Source organism: Pan paniscus, chromosome 11, assembly GCF_029289425.2.
Source record: "Pan paniscus chromosome 11, NHGRI_mPanPan1-v2.0_pri, whole genome shotgun sequence".
Lineage (NCBI taxonomy): Eukaryota > Metazoa > Chordata > Mammalia > Primates > Hominidae > Pan > Pan paniscus.
In genome coordinates, this window is record NC_073260.2 from 7,823,442 (window position 1) to 7,843,917 (window position 20,476).

The 20,476-nt window shown below is 56.1% G+C and overlaps 2 protein-coding genes and 1 long non-coding RNA gene across 27 annotated transcripts in view; 1 reads left to right on the top strand and 2 right to left on the bottom strand.

The window, feature by feature from the left end:
* Nucleotides 1–7,500, top strand: UCK1 (uridine-cytidine kinase 1). 4 transcript variants are annotated; one of them, XM_003822396.5, is made up of 7 exons: nucleotides 1–242; nucleotides 654–813; nucleotides 1,719–1,815; nucleotides 2,033–2,175; nucleotides 2,265–2,359; nucleotides 5,313–5,361; nucleotides 6,069–7,500. In XM_003822396.5, the coding sequence occupies exons 1-7, from the start codon at nucleotides 135–137 to the stop codon at nucleotides 6,248–6,250; spliced, it is 834 nt and encodes a 277-aa protein (XP_003822444.2). In that variant the 5' UTR covers nucleotides 1–134; the 3' UTR covers nucleotides 6,251–7,500. The 4 variants fall into 4 exon arrangements, with proteins under 4 accessions (XP_003822444.2, XP_063450206.1, XP_008974202.2 ...); XM_063594136.1 differs by having other exon boundaries at nucleotides 25–215; XM_008975954.5 differs by having other exon boundaries at nucleotides 33–242; nucleotides 2,102–2,175.
* On the bottom strand, nucleotides 1,779–3,239 carry LOC134728555 (uncharacterized). Its single transcript, XR_010109082.1, has 2 exons — nucleotides 2,939–3,239; nucleotides 1,779–2,455 (listed from the first exon to the last, which is right to left on the bottom strand). It is a non-coding gene; the product is annotated as an uncharacterized LOC134728555 (long non-coding RNA).
* Nucleotides 7,501–20,476, bottom strand: part of POMT1 (protein O-mannosyltransferase 1) — a 23,873-nt gene continuing 10,897 nt past the window's right edge. For 9 of the 22 annotated variants that reach the window (XM_003822389.5, XM_003822390.6, XM_003822392.5 and 6 more), the window contains 10 exons: nucleotides 20,062–20,157; nucleotides 18,868–18,960; nucleotides 16,677–16,773; nucleotides 12,772–12,864; nucleotides 12,352–12,472; nucleotides 11,823–11,920; nucleotides 11,116–11,229; nucleotides 9,828–9,954; nucleotides 9,076–9,253; nucleotides 7,501–8,368 (listed from right to left, as the gene is read on the bottom strand). In XM_003822389.5, the coding sequence (XP_003822437.3) occupies nucleotides 8,194–8,368; nucleotides 9,076–9,253; nucleotides 9,828–9,954; nucleotides 11,116–11,229; nucleotides 11,823–11,920; nucleotides 12,352–12,472; nucleotides 12,772–12,864; nucleotides 16,677–16,773; nucleotides 18,868–18,960; nucleotides 20,062–20,157 (1,192 nt within the window). In that variant the 3' untranslated portion in view covers nucleotides 7,501–8,193. Of the gene's footprint in view, nucleotides 9,321–9,827; nucleotides 9,955–11,115; nucleotides 11,230–11,822; nucleotides 11,921–12,351; nucleotides 12,473–12,771; nucleotides 12,865–16,676; nucleotides 16,774–18,867; nucleotides 18,961–20,061; nucleotides 20,158–20,476 lie in introns of all 22 variants that reach the window. The other 13 variants (XM_063594129.1, XM_063594128.1, XM_063594134.1 and 10 more) reach the window with 2 other exon arrangements.

Sequence of the window (20,476 nt, forward strand, 5' to 3'; positions counted from 1 at the left end):
ACAACTCCCGGCGTGCCCCGCGCGCCTCCCGGAAGTGATCGCTCCGGTCGCCTCCGACCTCGGCGCTGGGCGGGCGCGCCGGGCCTGGGGAAGGGGCGGGTGCGGGGACCCGATGCGCGGGAGCGGAGGCCGAGATGGCTTCGGCGGGAGGCGAAGACTGCGAGAGCGCCGCGCCGGAGGCCGACCGTCCGCACCAGCGGCCCTTCCTGATAGGGGTGAGCGGCGGCACTGCCAGCGGGAAGGTAAGGGGCCGAGCGGGCCGGGGTCTCGCCTCTCGCCGGTGCCTACGGGCGGCCCGGTCCAGAGAGGAGACCCCAGCCCCGGCCGAGGGGCCCCCTGCCAGGCAGGGGCAGGGCGCGGGAGCGAAGGGGCTGCGGGCCGCGATGGGCCGGGGCGGGCGAGGGGTTGGGGCGCTGGGCCTCGGGGCTCCCCCACAGCCTCTTCGCCGGCCGGGCTCCTCGGAGCCCCAAGTCCGTGCTAACCCCGTTGGGCCCCCGCGGCCCTTCCGCTGAGACCATCCACACCTGTTGGTGTCCTCCCGCCTTCCGAGCATACCCCCCAGGGGACGGGTGGGTCAGTGTCTCCAGAAGCCGGCCCCGTGCCTGTCACAGGACGAGCGGTTCCAGGCGGGAATCCCGCTTCTGTGTCTCCAGTCGACCGTGTGTGAGAAGATCATGGAGTTGCTGGGACAGAACGAGGTGGAACAGCGGCAGCGGAAGGTGGTCATCCTGAGCCAGGACAGGTTCTACAAGGTCCTGACGGCAGAGCAGAAGGCCAAGGCCTTGAAAGGACAGTACAATTTTGACCACCCAGGTAAATCGCGAGCCCAACGGTGTGGGGAGGGCAGACCCCATTCTGGGCGGCCGCTAACCAGCTGCGCTTGGGCCCAAGGTTGGATGGATGCAGACCCGCTTGGGCTGTTCCCCACAACTCGCCATGCAGCCTGCAGTGGAGTTGGCCGCACAGTGAAGTCAGGGGAACTTTGCTGAGTTCTCTGGGCCCTGAGTGTCCCCCCCAGGAGCGTGGTTGGAGCCAGTCAGGAAGCCTGTTGCACTGTGGGGAGCCCTGCCCTGCCCTGCCACAACTGTGATCCTGGAGAAATCCTCCCATCTTCCCTTCCCACGTTGGGGCCTTTAGGGCCCTCCACACACACCTCTGCCCACTGTGCCCTCCCGTGCTTTGGGGCAAAGTCCTCAGAGAGGCCAGTGTGGGAGGCGGTAGGTAAACTAGCGCTGGTGGCCTGAAGCTCCGGGCCAGGTAAACAGGGGCAGATGCGGCAGGGAGACACCTGCCACTGCTAGAAGATTCCACCCTGGCTGGCTGGCATGGTCAGCCTTTTCCCAAGGACTTGTGGGAAGAAGGCCTGCAAAGCCGCAGTCTAACCAGTTAGTCCCAGAAAGAGAGAGAAGCAGAGGCCCAGCCTACCCACCTCCCAGGAAGAGCTGATCAGAAAACCCCTGTGTTCTGGCATCTCAGGGGCACAGAGCTTGGGCAGTGGCACAGCCCGAGAACAGCAAGGACAGGGTCATCCTGTGGTCTGCAGGGCTGCAGAGGGCGCTGTTGCTACCAAACATACACTGCCGTAGTCCTAGTCTACCTGTGCTAGGGTTCTCGGTGTCCCCAGCACCCAGCTGTGCTGACCCCAGAGCAGAGAGGGTTCCCTGCTGTCCGCTGCACGAGGGCATCTGCCTGTCTTGCCTTTGTCTCCAACCCTGCAGATGCCTTTGATAATGATTTGATGCACAGGACTCTGAAGAACATCGTGGAGGGCAAAACGGTGGAGGTGCCGACCTATGATTTTGTGACACACTCAAGGTAAGCAGGTGGTTCTAGGGAGGGCCGAGGAGAGGGGCCAGCTAGGACGTCCCCTCGGGCTCACACAGACCTGCCTGGCGGCAGGCCTCCCCCAGTTGGTTTCTGTGGGTCCCCCACCCCTTCCCACAGTCAGTGTCCCTGCAATGGAAGCTGACTGTGTGTGTGGCCCGGAGACCCTGTGTCTGCAGCAGAGCCCCTTTCCCCGTGCGCCCCTCAGGTTACCAGAGACCACGGTGGTCTACCCTGCGGACGTGGTTCTGTTTGAGGGCATCTTGGTGTTCTACAGCCAGGAGATCCGGGACATGTTCCACCTGCGCCTCTTCGTGGACACCGACTCCGACGTCAGGCTGTCTCGAAGAGGTAAGGCGGCCGCGGGCCTCCGTGCCTGCCTGGCCGAGGCTGGCGGCAGGTCCTGAGGTCTGAAGCACGCCTGCCCCTTGCCGCTGCAGTTCTCCGGGACGTGCGCCGAGGGAGGGACCTGGAGCAGATTCTGACGCAGTACACCACCTTCGTGAAGCCGGCCTTCGAGGAGTTCTGCCTGCCGGTACCTGCGCTCGCTGCTTCAGAGCCCATTTTCCCCTTTCACAAGGACACGTGGGACCCAGTACTGTGAGAGGGCTTAGTGCTGGGTGACAGTGATCTGATTGAAAAAAAAGGAGAAGAATTTGGCTCATTACGGCCACATACCCTGGGAGTAGTTCTCAGCTGTAAAAACATTCTCTGTGCCTGCTCCTCCCTCTGCCTAAAAAAGCCCCATATCTCCCCAGCATTCACACTGGCCGCTTCCTCCCTGCCTCAGGCCCTTGCCCAGCGTCCCCGTTCAACACTGAAAACCCTCTGCACCCAGCGCCAGCCTCTCTGCCTGCTTCCTTTTTCCGGGGCACTTACCATCATCTGACACGTCCTGGGTGCTTATTCCCCGCAGAGTGGGGAAGCCCAGGAGCACTTCAGTCTGTTCACTGCCAAGGCCGGGATCTGGCCCTCAGAAGGTGCTTCAGAGCTGCTCCTCCAGGGTCTGTGACCCCAGGCTGCTCTGGGCCAGTGCTCTGAAATCTTGGAGCGAGCGCTGTGCCCAGATCCCAGCTGGCTCGCAGAGAGCAGGAACTCCCCGCTGCACACCCACCTGTCTTTTCTCCATTTCTCCATCTTGTGTTTCTGGCTTGGTGGGACTCGTGGCTCTACTCAAATGGGAGTGTTTTGCATGGGAACGTTTTGCCTGTTAAGGTAAAAATACAGCACAAAGGAACTGAAACCAAGATTCCTGCCTTTGATAATGTAGGACAAGTGAGTTCTATCTGCTGCTTTTTTTTTTGAGATAGAGTCTCTTTTTGTCGTCTAGGGTGGAGTGCAATGGCATGATCTCGGCTCACTCCAAACTCCACCTCCCAAGTTTAAGCGATTCTCCTGTCTCACCCTTCCGAGTAGCTGGGATTACAGGCGTACGCCACCACACCCAGCTAATTTTTGTATTTTTAGTGGAGATGGGGTTTTGCCATGTTGGCTGGGCTGGTCTGGAACTCCTGGCCTCAAGTGACCCACCCACTTTGGCCTCCCAAAATGCTGGGATTGAGCTACTGTGCCTGGCCTTTTTTTAAATTTTATTTTTAATGAGGCAGAGTCTTGCTCTGTTGCCCAGGCTGGAGTACAGTGGTGCAATGACAGCTCACTGCAGTCTTGACCTCCTAAGCTCAAGCGATCCTTCCACCTCAGCAACCCGAGTAGCTGGGCCCACAGGCGTGCACCACCATGCTCGGTTAATTTTTAAATTTTTTGTAGAGATGGGGTCTCCCTGTGTTGCCCAGGCTGGTCTCCATCTCCTGGGATCTAGTGGTCCTCCCACCTCAGCTTCCCAAAGTGCTGAGATTACAGGTGTGAGCCACTATGCCTGGCCTATTGGCTGCTATATAAAGAAAACTTTTTTTTTGCATTCATGCTGTCTGAAATTTCTAAAATATAATTTTAAAAGTAAAGTTAACTTGTTTTAGTCTCTCATTCACAGAAAGATATTTGGCAAAAAGTAGGTGATTCGCAGTAAAACTCTGGATATCAAATCTGCCTCAGCGACCTGAGTAGAGGAAGTGCTGTCACCTGCTATGTCCTGGGCCCAGGCCCCAGAGATGTTTTTGGTTGGTTTGTTTGCTTGCTTGTTTTTTGAGACAGGGTCTCCCTCTGCCACCCAGGCCCAAGTGCAGCGGTGAGATCTTGCTTCACTGCAGCCTCCACCTTCCACTCTCAAGTGATCCTCCCACCTCAGGCTCCTGAGTAGCCAGAGACTACAGGCACGCACCACCACGCCTGGCTAATTTTTCCTCTTTTTTTTTTGCAGAGACGGGGTTTTGCCATGTTGGCTGGGCTGGTCTCAAACTCCTGGCCTCAAGCAGTCCACCCACCTCAGCCTCCCAAAGTGCTGGGATCACCGGCGTGAGCCACCGCACCCGGCCCCAGCCCCACCCAGAGCCGTTCTTGAGCCTCCTTTTCCTTCACCTTCATGTTGAGTGGCTTGCGCAGTCCTCTGCCTGGACCCCGTAGGTATTTCCCACCTGTATTCAGGCCCATCCCTGCTGGCGGTTAAGACCCCTGTCAGCTCTCCCGGACTCCTCCAGCCCGTCAGACTATCAGACCAGAATAGAAAGCAGCCCTCGCCCTTGCGCTCGTGCTTTCATGAGATGGGGTCCCACCAACTGCAGACACAGCTGTCCCCAGGACTTGGTCCCTGTCTGCCTCTTGCCGCTCGTCTCTTCTGCCGCCTTCTTGACCCAAATCCACACGCCAGCAGCACCCACCGTTCCAAGTTCCGTCCTTCTGCCCAGACCCTGCCCTCCCTCTTCCCTCAGCTTTGTCTGATTCAGGCATGTTCTCCAGGCCGCTTCCCCTTCCCTAAAGCCACCCCCAACCCCCACCATCTGGCTGCGGACCCTCCCCAGCAGCCCTGCATTTCCTGATATATCTCCATCCTTGTCCTTCCTCAGCAGCAGAGCATCTGACAGGGAATGAGAGTCAGCATTGAGCCAATGAGTGGTTGGATGAGGGAGTAAGTTACCATCAGCGTCTCTGCCTGCAGTAATTATGCACGGCGACGGCTGTCCTGTTGCTGTGCCAGGGTATTTGCAGAAGCTTCATGATTCCAGAGGAACAATGTCACACTTTGTAGAAGTGCCACACTTAGCTTGGCCCAGTGAATTGAGTCGTTAGCGTAGCCAGCTGTCTCCTGTAATGGAGTGGGAACACTGGAAGGGGGCTGTCTTCGGTGATGGAATGGGGACACTGGAAGAGGCACTTTCTTTTGGCTGCCTCAGCTGCACTTTCTGCCTCACTTCTTGGATCATGGCCTCTCACACCTGGCTGATGACTGAGTCTGTGTCCCCCATTTGCCGATGACACCAGCACCTCTGAGCACCCCAGGGCCGCCCCTCCTGCTGTTGCATCTGTTTCTGAGCATCTTAAAATCACCTTTGAAGGAAAAGTCCTCACAGGAACCCCCCCCTTGTGCCTTACAGACAAAGAAGTATGCCGACGTGATCATCCCGCGAGGAGTGGACAATATGGGTAAGAAGCTGGCCTGCTGGGCTGTCCCCCCGCCCCTCCCAGAGCTTGAGGCAGGGACAGTTCCACCAGTGTGCAGTTACTGAGCACTCCCCTGCGCACGCGGCCTGCCAGTGTTGATCTGCGGCACAGGGTTAAAATATGCTTAAAAATGTATGTTGCTGGGCGCGGTGGCTCACACTGGTAATCCCAGCACTTTGGGAGGCTGAGGCAGGGGGATCACTGGAGCCCAGGAGTTCAACAGCCTGGGGAACATAGCAAAACCCCATCTCTAGAAAAAATAAAATTATTTGGGCATGGTGGCATGTGCCTCTGGTCCCAGCTACTCAGGAGGCTGAGGTGGGAGGATTGCTTGAGCCTGGGAGGTTGAGGCTGCAGTGAGCTGTGATTGGGCCACTGCACTCCAGCCTAGGCAGTAAAGTAAGAACCTGTTTCTTAAAACATATATATATGTATATTCAAATCTGTTAGCAGAAAGTACTTTAAGCAGACTCTAACATAAATTCCTGGAAGACCAAGCTAAGAAGTCTTATTTTGCTGTGTCCTGATGCATGTTTCTGTCTGCTGAGATTTGACTCGATGCCCCTCGCTGCAGGCTGTGCCTCAGGGCAGAGGTTGGGCGCTCACTCCTGGCCGAGTGCTGCGGGGAGGGGCGGTCTCCATGGAGAATGGATGCGGCTAACCCGCTGCTTGTCTGTCTCTTGGCGCAGTTGCCATCAACCTGATCGTGCAGCACATCCAGGACATTCTGAATGGTGACATCTGCAAATGGCACCGAGGAGGGTCCAATGGGCGGAGCTACAAGCGGACCTTTTCTGAGCCAGGGGACCACCCTGGGATGCTGACCTCTGGCAAACGGTCACATTTGGAGTCCAGCAGCAGACCCCACTGAGGGGCTGCCGAGCCTCGGGGCAGATCTCCCGCCCGGCATGTGTGTTCAGGGACTGAGCCTGGGGACGCCCACCCACACCCACTGCTTCCTCGGCGCACCCCAGGGGAGTGTTAGCAGCGAGGCCTTCCTCACTCAGGAGTGGAAACTCGGATGTGTCACTCAGACTCAACTTGCTGGGACACTGACAGGCGTTCCTGAGGTTTTCAGCCACTTCCTCAGGCTCGTTGCGGTTTAAAGAAAGATCCCTCTAGGTCACTGAGAAATGCCACAGAATGTGCAGGAAGCCTGGGAGGCTTCTGTGAGGAATGTGAGGCACATTACTGGGGAAATTGGGGAGACAGCCTAGACACTGGCTGGCCTGATGTTTTGTTGACAGTGAACCCACAGTGGGAGAGAGTTTTTTCCAGTCTGATCTGGTTCTTACACACTCACACACATAACTCAAAAAGTTTTGTGAACAAGTACTTTCCTTTTTTACATGTTACATGTCCTCATGTTTTCTGTTTTCTGTTTCATAACACAAGGCTGGTTGTGGCCTACAAACCTAATTTCATGACCCAGTGGTTCGCAGTCCAGCGTGGCCTACACGGATATGGGGAGCCACTGAGGGATGTTTTCCCTCCTTGCTTGTGCCTTAAAGGCAGAGAAGCGAGGCGGATGCCCTGGAAGCCCCCAGCATCACACCCAGGCTTGTGCGGGGCCAGGCTGGGAGCCCATGCAGTAGGGCAGAAGGCAGCGGAGGCCAGGTCTGTCCCGGCTGGAGAACAGCGTCCACGCAGTCCTGCCTGGGGTCGGGCCCTCGCTGACCCTCACGGGAGCCCCCAAGGTGCTGTCTGTCTAGACAGGCTGTCCCACCCCAGGGTGGCTAGTGGCCATATGCAGGGAATGGTGCTTCTGGCTGTGGCACGCACTGGATCACCCAGGGCCCAGCAGACATGGCCGCCCAAAGTCAGCAAGCCTCCTTTGTGCTATGATGTGGAACTCACAGCCTCATGTGAACACCCGTGTCTGGGTTGCCTGGGGCGATCCTCCCTCCTGCGTGGTGGCTGTCTCTGGAAAGCATCCCTTGCCGCTGCCACGGGCAGCCCCAGCCCCCGTCCGTCCAGGCTCACCCACAGTAGTGATGCAGACATGACGTGGGGGAAGGGGCTGAGCCCTGTGGCTGGGTTCTGACAACTGTAACGTTTTTGTCGAGCTTAGGCCCCTTTGGAGGGAGAATCAATAAATAACAAATACCAACTAACTACAAATGCCAGTTGGTTCCTTTTTTAATTACATTAAAAAAGACAAAGTAAAGGCATGGAGCTGTATGGATGACACACCTTGACCACTGACGAAGATTTCACTCAGCCACGTCTCAGTGGAGTCTCAGAGGGGAGGGTTTCCACACAGCACGGTGCCAAGGGCCAGTCTTGACGCTGTCATAGACAATGACATGCAAGCCCCAGCCCTGGCTCGTGGTTCAGGTGGCCCTCCAACACTGAGCTGTCCCAGGACACCTGCCGGGCTCGCTGAGGGCAGGGCCGGGACTTGCTCAGGTTGCTGGGTGTTCATGAAGGAGGATCGGGTCTGCCAGATCAAACTCCACCCTGCAGCGGTTAGCAAGGACCAGGCCCTGGTCTGCTGAGGCTCCACTGCTGGCCCCGGGTTCTCGGCTTTTCTTTGTTGATGACTCCTACGCTGGCCTCTGAAATACTCCGTGTCTTAGTTCAGGGGTGAAGACACGGAATATCTTCATTGTCGAGAAAAAATTAACTTTGCACAAAAGGAGGTGCTCATCAGAGAGCTTTTCAATGAGACCCCCATGTGTTCCAGTAGAGGCCCCGCTCAGCCCGGCCCGTGTCCTCCCAGCGTGAGGCCCACCCTGCTCCTTACGTACATTGACCAAGACCCTTCAACCTTGTCCCGACCCCAGCACGGGTGTTCTTTGCCACACTCTTGTTCTAGTGTTTTCGGATCAAGATGTCCCAGCTGTCTTTCCAGCGAAGGGCCTTGAGTTCATGTGGCGAGAGTGACTTGTCCCCGTAGGTGAGTGGGCGCAGCGTGTTGGACACGTGGCATGCGGAGGAGTACCAGGCCACCACCAGGGCGCTGAAGACGCTCCTCTGGAGCTGGGACCTGCAGAGGTCAGAGCAGCGTGGGGGAGGGTGGCTGACCACTGCGGCTTCCCTGCCCGGCACCCTCTTGGCATCTGCTGTCCACACGGTCACCCCCCGAGGCCTGGGGTTCTGCCTTCAGGTTTCTGTGTCTTGTCTCCTGCCACCCGTGACCATCTCCCGCCTGGATGCACTGAGAGGGGCCCCCTGACGACTCCTCAGGCCTCCACAGTGGCTGGGCCACCTCCACACAGATGCCAGAGGACTGGTCCCAAACCCACGGTCCTCCCTTGTGTGGCTTCCTGAAACCGGGAGGCCCTCGCCCTCTGCTCCAACCTCCAAACACACTCTGGTTTAGAAGCTTTCTTGGGTTCTCTCCACCACACCACACAACCCGACCATAACCAGCTGCCGTTTCTGACACCCCAGGCTCCTGGGCCTTGCTCCCTGCTCCCGAATCCTCCAGGCCACCCACATCTCTTCATCCCCTCCCCGTCTCCCCACCCACTCCGCTTTCATCTCTGTCAGCCGCGACTTCTCCCTCTGGGTTCCTGCAGTGCCTCATCTGGGCATCTCTTCTGAACCTCACCCATTCCCCGGAGGGACCCGGAGGATGTCAGTGTAACGTGAAATGGGTGAGGTTCGCTGCACCCCATGTGTTTGCTGCGCATGGGCTTCCCAGCAGAGGGCTGCTGCCCGGTCCAGCCACTGTCTCCGCAGCCCCCGTACCTGCACAGGTGGTCGCTGATGTGCTGCAGGACCACAGGGAGCAGAAGGATTTGGAAGGTGAGTGCGGGCAGGTAGTGGTAGAGGAAGAGTGTCTTCTCCATCAGGAAGAACGGGAGGTAGTTCACTGCCCAGCCACCGGCACACAGCGCCCCAGCCAGCACCCAGCGCAGCCAGGCATCTATAGGAAAGGGCTCCAGCTACACCGACTCTGCTGCTCCCACAGGCCAGATCTTCTCTCTCTTTTGCTTTTTTAGAGAGAGGGTTCTTACTATGTTGCCCAGGCTGGTTTTGAACTCCTGGCCTCAGGTGACTCCCTCACTTTGGCCTCCCAAAGTGCTGGGATTACAGGTGTGAGCCACCGCGCCCGGCCTGGCTGCCTGTGTTACCCAGCCATTTCCAGCGCATACGGGCAACATGGGACCAAGGGGGCAATTCTTGCCCAATATGCTGCACTCGACTGGAGACGCCTCTAATGCAACATGGGAACTTAACATTTTGTCTCTTGGGAGATAAACATAACTTAAGATTCCACAATACAGAAACAAAGAGGCCGCCTTAAGGGGTAGGTTCCTATGAAGTCGGTTTGTCACCTGAGGCGGTGAATGCTCAGCGCACACCTGTAATCCCAGCACTATGGGAGGCCGAGGCAGGAGGATCGCTTAAGCCCAGGAGTTCAAGAACACCCTGGACAACACAGCAAGACCCCATGTCTATATTAAAAAGAAAGAAAGCCATGTGGGAGAGGTACTAACCCTGAGGGAGGTCATGGACATTTCTTCGCCGTCGGAGCAGGTACCACAAGGACAGCAGGGCGTAGATGGCCAGAGCGAGGCTGCCCGAAACCCAGATCACTATGTTTCCAAGTAGGTGGATCTGAGCCTAAGGGAACATGGGAGATGCTGTTAGCCACCTGCCCTCTACTCAGGGAGGGAAGAGAAGAGAACACAGGAAAGGAATTCAGATGCACGCACTACTTTAGCAGAGTGAAAAAACGCCAGGCACAGCCTAGCATCCACTAGGCCTTACTACTACTGTGGACAGGTCTGCTCCTACTCAGGCCTTTCATTAAAAGCACTGATGCCAGCCGGGTGTGGTGGCACATGCCTGTAATCCCAGCACTTTGGGAAGCTGAGGTGGGCAGATCACCTGAAGTCAGGAGTTTGAGACCAGCCTGCCCAACGTGGCGAAACCCCGTCTCTATTAAAAAGTACAAAAATTAGCTGGGCATTGCGGTGGGCACCTGTAATACCAGCTACTTGGAGGCTGAGGCAGGAGAATTGCTTGAACCTGGGAGGCGGAGGTTGCAGTGAGCCAAGATCACGCCACTGTACTCCAGCCTGGGTGACAGAGCAAGACTCCGTCTCTCTCTCTCTCTCTCACATACACACACACACACACACACACAGCACTGATGCTCTCAATTTTGTAATTGGAAACTGAAAATTGGGAGCAGATGACTCCGCTTTATAACAGCAGCGCTGTCCACGGAGGAGAATGCAAAGTGCGCTCAGAGCTCGGGGTTGGGGCGGCCTCTGGGCCTGAGCCTCTGCCTTCAGTGCACATGCTGAGCCGACCTACCCGCCTCTGAGGGAGGAGGAAAAAGGTGGGCATTTCCAGCGTCTGCCCATTCAGTGAATATTTATGGGGCGCTGACTGTGTGCCCGGCCTATCAATGCTTTCACTCTGCCGGGTGGAGAGACGGCACGCACATCAACAGAGCACCGGTAAGCTCCACCACCAGGTGCCACACGGAAAATTAAATGGGAATATCTTAAAACCACTTTCGCCAGGAAAAGGGGAACAATGTGTCTCCACAAAAGCAATCAAGCCGGGTTTCCTTCAACAGGCACACATGCCACACCCCTACTCTTGGCTCCAGGTTGCCAAAGCGTTTAGAGAAAACCAAGTCACAGGCCTTTGTCAGGAAAAGCTTTGGAGAAACCCAGCACTTTCTAGGGTGCAGCGGCTGCTCTTAATGCAAGGAATTCTCAAGAAACAGGATGAATCTATGACTGTCAGCTGTCAGCACCGCTCGCTTACGCTGGTCCTGGGGTGCAGCCAGTAGGCGATATTGGTGTCCAGGGTGACCCACTCCAGTGGGCTGGAGCTGTACTTGTGTTCCGAGTCATCACTTCTCAGCGCCAGCATCCTCCACTGGAACAAAGCAGAGGCCTCTGAGATTGAGGATGGGGGATGCCTCCCGCTGTGCGTGGATTTGGTCAAAGGAGTACACTGCTGCCCCTTGCACGTGGACTGGCCCAGCTCAAGTTCATTCGGATCATGCATTGGAGGCAGCATGATGAGAACCTGGATTCCAGCCCTGAATGTGGCCTTGGGAGGGTCGCCCCACCCTATGTGCTCCAGTTACCTCCTCTGTAGACGAAGTGATTGGGCTGAATGCTCTCTAAGGTCACGTTCAGATTTGTGACCGTGAGTTCCTGATTGTGACTTCTCTTGGGCTCTGTTGAGTGTGGCCCATTTCGCTGCCTGGGGGCCTTAAGACACCCTGGCGATGTTGCAGAACCTCCTGGGTCCCTATCATTCCTGACCACAGGGCCACAAGGTGTGGGCCAGGGGTGTCACACACAGTCCCTTACACTGGAGAGAGGAGACACTCATTCTGTCGTGAGCCTGTGGCTCCAGCGTCAAAGCCTGACTCTGGTTTGAGACCTGTGCAGCCCCCAGGCCTCCCTGCTGAGGAGTCAATGCTCAGCGAGCTAGGCCAGCTTCCCCTGGCCGCTCCTCACCTGCAGCTCCGAGAATCTCGCCATGAAGCTGAGGTTCCTGGTGACGTCCACCTGCGCAGGTGAGTGCAGCTCCCGTTCCCGCTCCCTCTGCTCCTGGCCTGGCAGAACAGACAAGGGCATAACAGATAGAAGTAGCACAAGGTCAAGAGCTCAGAGCAGAAGCTGTCAGTGCAGCAAAAAGCTGGCTTCCTGCCTTTCCAACAAAGACCCCTTATCGAACCGCATCATTCCACTTAGCTTTCCCCACCACACCCAAGACTGCCCGGTCAAATGAGGTGATTTCGACCCTGAGAAAGCTCCACTTGCACGGGGATAAACTGGTTGCCTTCCAGCGACACCTTGGAAGAAGCGTCTTGAGTTATTACTGCAGCAGCTGAGTGCAGGGTGCAGGGAGGGAGATGACCTGCCACCGAGCATGGAGAATGTGCTCAGTTCCCTTCCCACCAAAATGAGAACTCTGGGGTGTTATCAAATATTGAGCAGCTGGAAGTACATTCCCGGAGCGGCGGAAGCCACGCCGCGGACTCACTCGCGCCGTATCGATGCTCCTCCACGTTCCACACCGTGCTCCCGTGGTAGCCCCGGGACAGCTTCTCCCCGACGATCTCCAGTTGCCGATACCCCCAGTCAGGGAGGTGAGCCCCGCTCAGCTGGTGACACCGCAGGAGAGAAAAGGGCGTGATGGAAAGGCCGTGGCTCCCGTGTCCACTCGGGTTGGAAGGGGAACCCCTGCCCGGGTCACGCTGTCAGCAGGTGCCCCTTGTGGGAGCTTCACATTGGGATTCCATCCTGAGAAGTTACAAAAGCCGCCCTCCCTCAGTGTAAGAGGAAGCCATGATGACTCAAATGAAGCGTTCCTCCTGCAGAGAGGCGGTGAAGCCTGAGGGGCTTGGGAAACAGACTGGAACCCACAGCTCAGGACAGGCCAAGCCACGGACAGTGTCCTTACCTTTAAGACAGCGGAAGTGTTCACATGCACAAAGCGGACCTCTGAGAGGATGGTCTTCCAGACGTCTGTGTCAGATCCTCTGTTCACAATTTCCTGCAAAAAGGCATCTCAAGGATTATTTCATTCCTTTTCAAATTTCCTTCAATGTAAAAATAAAGACCTGTCACCAAACAATGATACTGACTTGAGCCTGAGACAAAGGGACAAGTCCCCAAGTGAGGGAAGCTATAAGGGGCTGGTGCTGGCCTTCCTTCCCAATGCCCACAGCACCCCGGGCTGCTCCGAGGGTCGCTGGGGAAGCGCACCCTCCTCCTCGCCAAGGCCGTACAAGAGGCCTCCTCACAGAAAATACAAAGCCTGATGTTCTTCGTGCCTCTCTGCAAAGCCTATTCATAGGGCTCAGAGCCCTGGCCAAAAAGTGAGCAAGTCTCAGTCCCTATCTGGCAGGACTCGCAGACAGCTCAGATGAAGGCCAGACACTGTCCCTGCCAGACACAGCTTAGAGATTTCCTCGCATCGAGTAATAAAAAAGACAACTAACATCTGAAAGGCACTTTGCCTTGTCACAGCCTGACATACTGGAGCCTCACAATGACCCCATGACATCACATGATTGTCATTTTCCCATACTGTCACAACCAGAGAACCCAAGAAGCTAGGCAGGAGCAGGCATGAGGAGGCCTGGCCGCGGTCCATGCCGCAGGCCGGGCGCGCACACCTCACGCATGCTCCTCCTTCCTTGTTCTATGAACTTCAGACACCTGAAATGTGGGCTCCTGGTGCCAAAGGGGCCATCAGAAAGGACAGAGAAGGGTGCCCGTGAGAAGGGGCACAGCACTCACGTCAGGGAAGGACTGGGGGGTGGTGGGGATGGAAATGCAGAACGCACACAGATATGCAGAGCACAGAGATGGCGAGTGGGGCAGAGGGGTGCACTCTGCACAAAAATGGAACAGCCAATCTGGAGCAGTGGCTCACACTTGTCATCCCAGCTACTCTGGGAGGCTGAGGTAAGAGGACGGCTTGAGTCCAGGAGTTCAAGACCAGCCTGGACAACATAGCAAGACCCCATCTCTACAAAAAATTTTAAAAATCAGACTGCCCTGGAATAGAAAAAATATTTTAAAAATTAAATATTCAAAATTAACAGGGGCCAGGCATGGTGGCTAACCTGTAATACCAAGAGGCAGAGGTGGGAGGATCACCTAAGCTTGGGAGGCCAACACTGCGGTAAGCCAAGATCATGCCACTGCACTTCAGCCTGAGTGACAGAGTGAGACCCAGTCGCAAAAAAAAGAAAAGAAAAGAACATCAGCAGATACCTGGCTTTGCTGTGAGGGCTGGCCATGGGGACGTGGTGCTAACTCTATCAAGCGAAACAGGGCTGAGCCTGCGTAGGCAGAAAGCGCTGAAGCCAGTGGGAAGCTAGAAGGGGGTGTGTGACCTCACTATGGAAATAAGCCCAGTGCCTTCACTGTGGTCATGGGGCTGGGCTGCATTTAGTGTCCATGTCCTTAGATTCAGATGGCAACATGGTCCAGTAACAGAAGACTTTTTATGGAACCTTTCCCAGGAGACCCGATTCCGTAAGGGGAGCAGGTGGCCCTGGTCGCTGGAAGGAAAGGTGACCACAGACCCAGCGCCTCAGGAACATCCCCCGCACTCACGGCTAAGCCTGTCCCCAGGGAAATCCTGAGAAATGGAATTTCTCCTGGATCATGGTGGCAGAGGGGTGGCTGGAGCTCGTGTCCTGTGTTCAGGACCTGCTCCTGAGGCTAAACAGGTTGGGAGAACTTTCACCTAGCAGAGCCTCAAGCACACCTGGCACCCAACATGGAGCAAACACAAAGCATTTAGAATCTCAGTGAACACAGGCCTCTGATGCAGGAAACCACCAGGTTCCCCAGTTCCACCAAGGAAGACGCATCGGTTCCCTGTGAAAACATCTGTGACTTTATGTACGAATAAAACTTATGTAACTTTACATCTGAATCAGAATTATTCTAAATATCCAACCTCAACTGGGTAAACTGAAAAAAAGGAAAAATGATTATTCTCAACGGCAGTTTCAAACATTCCATGTCAGGAAGTGCTCCGTGTGAGCAAGTGCTCCGTGTGAGGAAGTGCTCCGTGTGAGGAAGTGTCCTGTGTTACAGGAAGTGCTCCATGTGAGGAAGTGCTCCGTGTGAGGAAGTGTTCCGTGTGAGGAAGTGCTCCATGTGAGGAAGTGCTCCGTGTGAGGAAGTGTCCTGTGTTACAGGAAGTGCTCCATGTGAGGAAGTGCTCCGTGTGAGGAAGTGTTCTGTGTGAGGAAGTGCTCCGTGTGAGGAAGTGTTCCGTGTGAGGAAGTGCTCCATGTGAGGAAGTGCTCCGTGTGAGGAAGTGTCCTGTGTTAGAGGAAGTGCTCCGTGTTAGAGGAAGTGCTCCGGGTGAGGAAGTGCTCCATGTGAGGAAGTGTTCCGTGTGAGGAAGTGCTCCGTGTGAGGAAGTGTTCCGTGTGAGGAAGTGTCCTGTGTTACAGGAAGTGCTCCATGTGAGGAAGTGCTCTGTGTGAGGAAGTGTTCTGTGTGAGGAAGTGCTCCATGTGAGGAAGTGTTCCATGTGAGGAAGTGCTCCGTGTGAGGAAGTGTCCTGTGTTAGAGGAAGTGCTCCGTGTGAGGAAGTGCTCCACGTGAGGAAGTGCTCCGTGTGAGGAAGTGTTCCGTGTGAGGAAGTGCTCCGTGTGAGGAAGTGCTCCGGGTGAGGAAGTGCTCCGGGTGAGGAAGTGTTCCGTGTGAGGAAGTGCTCCGTGTGAGGAAGTGTTCCGTGTGAGGAAGTGTTCCGTGTGAGGAAGTGCTCCGTGTGAGGAAGTGCTCCGTGTGAGGAAGTGTCCTGTGTTAGAGGAAGTGCTCCGTGTTAGAGGAAGTGCTCCGGGTGAGGAAGTGCTCCATGTGAGGGAGTGTCCTGTGTTAGAGGAAGTGTTCCGTGTGAGGAAGTGTCCCCTGTGAGGAAGTGTTCCGTGTGAGGAAGTGCTCCGTGTGAGGAAGTGTTCCGTGTGAGGAAGTGCTCCGTGTGAGGAAGTGTTCCGTGTGAGGAAGTGCTCCGTGTGAGGAAGTGTCCTGTGTTAGAGGAAGTGCTCCGTGTGAGGAAGTGCTCCACGTGAGGAAGTGCTCCGTGTGAGGAAGTGTTCCGTGTGAGGAAGTGCTCCGTGTGAGGAAGTGTTCCGTGTGAGGAAGTGCTCCGTGTGAGGAAGTGTCCTGTGTTAGAGGAAGTGCTCCGTGTGAGGAAGTGCTCCACGTGAGGAAGTGCTCCGTGTGAGGAAGTGTTCCGTGTGAGGAAGTGTTCCGTGTGAGGAAGTGCTCCGTGTGAGGAAGTGTTCCGTGTGAGGAAGTGCTCCGTGTGAGGAAGTGCTCCGTGTGAGGAAGTGCTCCGTGTGAGGAAGTGTCCTGTGTTAGAGGAAGTGCTCCGTGTTAGAGGAAGTGCTCCGGGTGAGGAAGTGCTCCGTGTGAGGAAGTGTTCCGTGTGAGGAAGTGCTCCGTGTGAGGAAGTGCTCCGGGTGAGGAAGTGTTCCGTGTGAGGAAGTGTTCCGTGTGAGGAAGTGCTCCGTGTGAGGAAGTGTTCCGTGTGAGGAAGTGCTCCGTGTGAGGAAGTGCTCCGTGTGAGGAAGTGCTCCGTGTGAGGAAGTGTCCTGTGTTAGAGGAAGTGCTCCGTGTTAGAGGAAGTGCTCCGGGTGAGGAAGTGCTCCGTGTGAGGAAGTGTTCCGTGTGAGGAAGTGTTCCGTGTGAGGAAGTGTTCCGTGTGAGGAAGTGTCCTGTGTTAGAGGAAGTGCTCCGTGTTAGAGGAAGTGCTCCGGGTGAGGAAGTGCTCCGTGTGAGGGAGTGTTCATTACCGACGGTTGTGGCTGCTATAGCCGCAGCCTTACTCACCAGTCTCCAGAGGTTCTGGGCGGGCATGGAGATGTTATAGTCAATGTAGCAGGAGACCTCCTGTGAATGGGGGCTCAGGGGGGCTGCAACATCATGCCTGGAAAACCAAGACCGAGATTTCAGAAAATTCCTTGAACTCCTCTGGAAGGCAATTACTAAATCTTTCAGGCAGGAAAAGGTTGCTTTTCAGAAACAAAGCCGGCTCAGCCATAAGGGGTGGCCCAGTCCCATGAGTTGCTGCTACTGAGGACGGAGGTCTTGAGGCTTGGCGATGGGAGCGGACACTAAACAGGCAGGAGGCCCTGTGGGAACATCTCCAAAAGAAAAGGACACTCTGCTGTGGAACCTTCCACCTGTTAGACGAGCGAACCAAGTTTCAGAGGAAGGAACCGTGCACCCAGGCCCGATCCGGTACTGCTGCGATGCCAGCTGGCAGTACCAATGCTACAACTTGCAGGGCTGAGCTGCCCGCCCCTGTGCCCAGCTGGCCTGGGGACGCAGCAGATAAGCTGGGAGAAAAGGCTATCAACCTCAATGTTAACGAACACCCACTTCTTTTTTGTTTTGAGACGGAGTCTCACTCTGTCACCCAGGCTGGAGTGCAAATGGCGCGATCTCAGCTCACTGCAATCTCTGCCTCCTGGGTTCAAGCGATTCTCCTGCCTCAGCCTACTGTCTAGCTGGGATTACAGGCACGTGCCACCATGCCTGGCTAATTTTTGTATTTTTAGTAGAGACGGGGTTTCACCATGTTGGCCCAGCTTGTCTCCAACTCCTGACCTCAAATGATCTGCCCACCTTGACCTCCCAAAGTGCTGGGATTACAGGCGTGAGCCAGCACGCCCGGTCAGGAACACCCACTTCCTCTTAATCCACACACTCAGTAACCATGTGGTACTGCACCATGCACCTGGCACTGTCTAGGAGCAGCCACCCAGCTGTGAACAAGACAAGGCCCTCACAGCCCTCTGGGAAACAGCCATCATGCCGGTGGGCAGAGCGTGCACCTGTAGGAGTGCCACTAATGAAACAAATGGTGGGGGACAGCACCCAGGAGGCACTTTTTGATGCAGTGACATCCCAGCAGACCCCTACATAGAGGGGCCATGGGGGAGCCAAGTCCAAGAACATTCTCGCAGAGGGAGCAAGTGTGAAGCCCCCAAGGGGCCCGCAGGTGGTGGTTTCAGGGCTGGGGGGAGCCAGGGTGGCGGGGGTGAAGTGTGTCAGGGTCACCAGGGGCCTTGGCGGGTGACGGGAGTCACTGAGCACAGAGGAACAACGCAAGTGGGTTGTGCATGGTCCGCAGGCCGGATGGGCTGCTGCGAGGTAGAGAGGTCAGGCCCCAGGAGGTGGGAGTAGAGGGAGAAGGAAGGACCCCTACCCAGGGCTGGTTCTGAAGGTTGAGAAACAGGATCTCCCAATGGAATCAACATGCAATGGGAGGGGAGGGGAAGGAGTCAGGTGATGCCTCAGCTACTGGGCCCTTTCCAGGGAGAACCAGAAAAGCCAGGGCCAGAGACCGCCCCTGTGGAGCTGGGAGTCGTGGAGAGCTGGAGGTGAGCCCCGGGCAGCCGGGTGGAAGTCCAGGAGAGGTAGCCCCGGGACTGGACCTGTGCAGAGGCAGCAAGGCCGGAGGGCCCTCAGAGACTGAGAGCAACAGAGGAAAAGGAGGCGGTGGAGAGAGCAGTCAGGGAGGAAGGAGGAGGGTGTGAGCAACTGTGCCCAGCACCACGGGAAGGCAAGTCGGACAAGGACGAAGGACTGAGAAGGAAGAAGCCTTCACGGCTCCACTCGTGCCCGAGCTTCCAGGCTTCTTGGACTCACTCATACTTTAAGCTTTACCACTTTAAGGAGGTGTGCCCAAACTCCATTCTCTGCATAGAAAGCGGGTCAACATTCCCAGCCTGTCCTTGTACACTCATCCACGGGGCCCTGAGCTCTCCTAGGATGGGCTGTGCTAGGTGCTTCTGTCCAGTCCTCACAGAGCCCCTGCTTCCTCTTAACCCCGCTCCCTTCCGCGGCCAGGCCTGGGTCCCCTCCCGGCATCAAATGTAGGTCTAAGAGCTGCTACACATGCAGATGATGGGTAGACAGGGGGCAGCGGCCCAAGGCAGGGCTCACGTTTTGGTCTGAACAGAGAACCACAGAGGAAACCCACAGGTGCAGCAGAGCAGACGGCGGGCACACTCACGTGTTCAGGGAGCGGGTGGTCATGCCGTGGACCAGCTGCACCATGTCCCCGTGCCTCACAGGTCTCGGAGGGCTGCTCACCACCAGCTGGTGCCTGGAAGACACAGTGCTGTCGGGACCACACAGAGCCTGGTCCCCTCGAACTAACAGCTGCACCGGAGGGGCACAGCTCTGAATTCTCATGGCTGAGACTGCCTCCCAACCCATGTGTGCCTCACATGAGGTGAACACAGGAAACCAAAGCACAGGCATTAATTGGGCTCTTTTCTGAAACCAAAGGTCATTTTCCGAATGTGATTCTACCCGCAGTCATCACACCTGCATTGCTCTGAATTTGTCTACAAACACTACAGTGACAAATGTACCATGACTGCCAAGGAATCCTTCTGAAGGGCATTCCACCAATGAAAGTGTTTGAGGGGGCCGGGCGTGGTGGCTCACGCCTGCAATCCCAGCACTTTGGGAGGCTGAGCTGGGTGGACCACTTGATGTCAGGAGTTCAAGACCAGCCTGGCCAACATGGTGAAACCCCGTCTCTACTAAAAATACAAAAATTACCAGGATGTGGTGGTGGGCGCCTGTAATCTTATCTACTCGGGAGGCTGAGGCAGGAGAATCGCTTGAACCCGGGAGGCAGAGGTTGCAGTGAGCCGAGATCATACCACTGCACTCCAGCCTGGGCAACAGGGTGGGACTCTGTCCCCCGAAAAAATAAGAAGAAAAAAAAGAAAAAGCCCACTTGGGCTGCAGGTGCTGGAGCTGGGCAGGCAGCAATGGGAGGACACCATCAGGAGACAGTGACCGGGACAGCTAGAGACCTTGTTTGGGGGCAGAATCCACAGGACTGGATATGGGAATGAGAGCAAGGGGTGCCTCTAGCTGGGGTGTGTGCAAGATGATGCTACTTTTGCAGGAGGGGTTTCTTGTTTTTATGAGGAAGGGAGAGGGACACAGGTCGGGGCATTGAGGCTCGCCTGGAAACTCCTCAGAGCAGCTACTGAGCAGGCTGCTTACTGAGGGTCTCATGATCTACTCCTCTGACCTTGGACTCAGCACTGAGCTGGCGTTCAAGGCCATGACGGTGACTAGAGTCAGTGAGGGAGGGAAAGAAGGGGGCCCAGGACTGCATCCCAGGGTCTCGCCTGGCCAGGCCAGGAGGTGAGCTCTGCTCTGGAGTCACAGGACCTGCACTCACCTCCTGGGATCCTTTACAATCCACCAGTTATTGACGTCTTTGAAGGGGTAACAGGTCACCTGTTGCTGGTGGGAGCTGCCTCGGCCGTTCTCATATCTGTGTGAAGTCAACAAAGAGATGTATCTGGGCCAGGCGCGGTGGCTCAGGCCTGTAATCAGAGCACTTTGGGAGGCTGAGGTAGGATAACTGCTTGAGCCCAGGAGTTTGAGACCAGCCTGGGCAACATAGTGAGACCCTGTGTCTATTTATGAGAAAAAGAAAAGAAAGGGAAAGAAACGTATCTGGAAGTGGGTCATCGATCGGGCCCACACGCCTTTCTCCTAAAGTTTCTGCAAAGGGAAGCAGATTTCAACAAATACAACCTAGCAAGGGGTTTCAGGGAAAATGAAGATATCACAGATAAGGAGCCGAAATC

Excerpts from the sequence above, each read along its gene's own strand:
- UCK1 (XM_003822396.5), top strand. The coding sequence starts at position 135 with ATGGCTTCGGCGGGAGGCGAAGACTGCGAGAGCGCCGCGCCGGAGGCC. Across the intron at positions 2,176-2,264 it reads CGTCAGGCTGTCTCGAAGAG|TTCTCCGGGACGTGCGCCGA; the intron begins GTAAGGCGGCCG and ends TTGCCGCTGCAG. Across the intron at positions 2,360-5,312 it reads TCGAGGAGTTCTGCCTGCCG|ACAAAGAAGTATGCCGACGT; the intron begins GTACCTGCGCTC and ends TGTGCCTTACAG.